The 3,843-nt window shown below is 56.9% G+C and overlaps 1 protein-coding gene across 1 annotated transcript; it reads left to right on the top strand.

Moving 5' to 3' along the window:
• The first annotated feature begins 1,442 nt into the window (after positions 1-1,442).
• BOLA3 (bolA family member 3) lies at positions 1,443-3,573 on the top strand. Its single transcript, XM_064400419.1, has 4 exons — positions 1,443-1,538; positions 1,778-1,901; positions 2,694-2,782; positions 3,423-3,573. Exons 1-4 carry the CDS (start codon positions 1,509-1,511, stop codon positions 3,486-3,488), a joined length of 309 nt encoding a protein of 102 aa, XP_064256489.1. The 5' UTR covers positions 1,443-1,508; the 3' UTR covers positions 3,489-3,573.
• Positions 3,574-3,843: the final 270 nt, after the last annotated feature.

The raw sequence follows: 3,843 nt of genomic DNA, 5'->3' as shown, positions 1-3,843 counted from the left end.
GGATTTTTTCTGGGGTATTTGGGATTTTCTTGGGGGTATTCCGGCGTTATTTGGGATTTATTTTGGGGTTTCTTTTGGGATTTTTTCTGGGGTATTTGGGATTTTCTTGGGGGTATTCCGGCGTTATTTGGGATTTATTTTGGGATTTCTTTTGGGATTTTTCCTGGGGTGTTCCGGCTCTTTTTGGGGTTTCTTTTGGGATTTTCTCTGAGGTATTCCGGCGTTATTTGGGATTTCTTTTGGGATTTTCTCGGGGGTGTCCCAGCTCTTTTTGAGGATTATTTTGGGGTTTTCTCGGGGGTGTCCCAGCTCTTTTTGAGGATTATTTTGGGGTTTTCCCGGCGCTTTGGGGTGTCCTGGGGACGGCGGCGCTGCGGGGGAGGCACCGGGGGGTCCCAGACCCTTTTGGGGTTCCTGGCTGGGCTCGGTCTGGGGTTACTTGAAATGAAGATTTCGGGGCGGATGAGGAGCGCTAGAATTTCTTTCCCACGTCTCAAGGCAATAGGATTAATTAATTAATGAATTAATTAACATGTAATTAAACTGTAGATACTCCTAGGACAGGAAATCGATGCCGATAATTTTATTTTGTATCATTTTCCCTTTCTCTCTGTGTTGTTTTTTTCCCCCTTTTCCCTCCTTTTCTTTCTCCCCAGTGTTTCAATAAATTTATTTTTTAGGATTCCTAAAAATCGCAAGTTTGGATCCTCCCCTCCGGTTTTGGTTTTGTTTTTTTGGGGTTTTTTTGTTCTGTTGTTGTTTATTTTTAATTTGTATTTTATTCTGAGTTGGGCTGTGTTATTATTCCCGATACCTTTAAAATATTGTGGGTGTTTTAATAAATTTTATATTTATTTTTTGCACTCAACACCAGGCTCGGCTGCAGTTCCTGTGGGGTTGGGGTTTTGGGATTGGGGTTTTGGGGGTTTTTGGGGTTGGGGTTTTGGGGTTGGGATTTTTGGGGTTTTTGGGGTTGGGATTTTTGGGGTTGGGGTTTTTTGGGGAGTCTGGGTATGGGAATTGGGGGTAGGATTGGGTTTGGGGTTGGGGTTTTTGGGGGTTTTGGGGTTGTGGTTTTGGGATTGGGGGGTCTGGATGGGGTTCTGGGTATGGGAATTGGGGTCCTTTAGGGAGGAAAAGGATGGGGGGGGTCCATCTGTGGGATGAGAGAGGGGATGGGATCCTTTTGGGATTATTTTGGGATCCTTTTGGGGGTCGGGATGGGACTCTGGATATGGGAATTGGGGGGGGGGGAGGACGGGACTTTTGTGGGGTCAGGAGGGGACCCTTTTTGGGGTCATGAGGGGATCCTTTTTGGGGTGATTAGGGGGCCCTTTGTGGGGTCATTAGGGGACCCTTTTTGGGGACCCTCGTGGGGGCATCGGGGGCCTCTCCTGGTCCTCCGAGCCGCCAGGGGGCGCTGTGGCGGCGCAGCGCTGGCCCCGCCCCTTTCGCCAGCGGCGCGCTCTGATTGGCTGATCCGGAGGTGACCCCGGCGCGCCCCCGGGATGGCGGCGGCGGCGCTGGGCCGGGGCCCGGTGAGTGTCCGTCGGTCCCTCTGTCCCTCTGTCCTTGTCCCGGTGTCCCTCCGTTCCTTGCGCCGCTCCCGGTGCTTCCTCTCCTCCCAATGCCCCCCGGGCACGGCTGAACCCGGGCCGCTGTCTCAGCCCCGGGCCCTGGGGTGATGGCAGCTCCGGTTCCCGTGCTCCCCTCGCCCTTCCCGGGCTGTTCCCGGGCTGTTCCCGGTGTCCCCGGTCTCAGGGCCGTGTCCCCGCAGCTGTTCCTGCGCTGCCGCTGCTGGCGGGGCCTGGCCTCCGGCACGGACGGGGAGGCGCGCCTGGCGCGGCTGCTGCGGGAGCGGTTCCCGCGGGCCTCGGCCATCAAGGTGGTGGACATCTCAGGTAGGGGCTGTGGGGCTGGGCCGCCGGTGCTCCGGACACTGCTTCTGATCCCAAACCCGCTCTTTGTGATCCTAAACCCACTTGTGATCCTAAACCCGCTTGTGATCCTAAACCTGCTTCTGATCCTAAACCCGCTTGTGATCCTAAACCTGCTTCTGATCCCAAACCCGCTCTGTGCTCCTGACACTGCTTCTGGGGGCCTGAACCCACTCCTGTGATCCTAAACCCGCTTGTGATCCTAAACCTGCTTGTGATCCTGAAACTGCTTCGGGATCCTAAACCCGCTCTGTGATCCTAAAACTGCTCTTTGTGATCCTAAACCCGCTATTTGTATTCCTAAACCCACTCTTTATCACCCTAAACCCCGTCATTATTGCCCTAAACCTGCTCTTGGTTGCCCTAAACTAGCTCTTTGTGATCCTAAACCCGCTCTTTGTGTTCCTAAACCCACTCTTTATCACCCTGAACCCGCTCCTGGTTGCCCCAAACCCGCTCTTTATCACCCTAAACCCCACCATTATTGCCCCAAACCCGCTCTTTGTGTTCCTAAACCCACTCTTTGTGTTCCTAAACCCGCTCTTTATCACCCTAAACCCCACCATTATTGCCCCAAACCCGCTCCTGGTTGCCCAAACCTGGTTTTCGGGGGCACCCAGTCAGTCTCCAGCCCCTGTGGGCTGCGGGCACCCCCAGAAGGGGCAGGAGTGTGAGGCTGCCCAAGCCTTGGCTTGAACTGGCTTTGTGATTTATTTTAATTGGCGTTAATTGGCGTTAATTGGCGCGGGCTGGCAGGAGGCTGCGGCGCCATGTACGAGATCCACGTGGAGTCGGAGGAGTTCCGGGAGAAGCGCACGGTGCAGCAGCACAGGATGGTGACCCAGGTCTGGGGCAGGGGACGGGGAACGGGGAGAGGGGGAATGGGGAGAGGGAAGGAGGGAACGGGGAGAGGGAAAGAGGGAACAGGGAGAGGGAACGGGGGAATGGGGAGAGGGAACGGGGAGAGGGAAGGAGGGAATGGGGAGAGGGAACGGGGAGAGGGAAGGAGGGAACGGGGAGAGGGAAAGAGGGAACAGGGAGAGGGAACGGGGGAATGGGGAGAGGGAACGGGGAGAGGGAAGGAGGGAATGGGGAGAGGGAACGGGGAGAGGGAAGGAGGGAATGGGGAGAGGGAACGGGGAGAGGGAAGGAGGGGAGAGGGGGAATGAGGAGAGGGAGGGGAATGGGGAGAGGGAACAGAGGAGAGAGGGAGATGAATGGGGAGAGGGAACTAGGAGAGAGGGAGAGGGAACAGGGGAGAGAGGGAGGGGAATGGGGAGAGGAGACCGAGAGAGGGAACAGGGGTGAGGGAATGGGGAGAGCAGATGGAGAGAGAGGGAATGGGAGGGAGGGAACGGGAACAGCTGGAATGGGTGAGAGGGAATGGATGTGAGGGAACGGGTTATGAGGGAATGGGAAAGAGGGAGTGGGGAAATGGAATGGGGGAGAGGAAACCTGTGGGGCTGAGCTGCGCGTGCCCCGCAGGCGCTGAGCGAGGAGATCAAGCACATGCACGGCCTGCGCATCTTCACCTCGGCCCCCAAGGGCTGAGGCTGCCCCGGCCCCAATAAAGAGCGCCAGGAGGGGCCCAGGGCCGCCCCCCTGGGCCTGAACCCACCCTGTGCCGTGTGCTCGATCCCTGCGGGATGGCTGTTCTTGTTATTGTTATTATTGTTGTTGTTGTTTTAAGGCTTGGTGCCCAGAAGGGTCATTGCAGGGGGGTCTGTTCCCCAGCGGGAAGGGCTGAGGGAAAGGACTGAGGGGAGAGGGCTGAGGGGAGCGGGGAGGACTGAGGGGAGCGGAGTGAGGGGAGCGGGGAGGAATGAGGGAGAGGGCTGAGGGGAGTGGAAAGGGCTGAGGGAAGCAGACTGAGACAGTGGGAAGGGCTGAGGGGAGCGGACTGAGG

Source organism: Passer domesticus, chromosome 28 (assembly GCF_036417665.1).
Source record: "Passer domesticus isolate bPasDom1 chromosome 28, bPasDom1.hap1, whole genome shotgun sequence".
Classification (NCBI taxonomy): Eukaryota; Metazoa; Chordata; class Aves; order Passeriformes; family Passeridae; genus Passer; species Passer domesticus.
The sequence above is the reverse complement of the archived record's forward strand: the minus strand, read 5'-3'. Positions and strand labels throughout refer to the sequence as shown.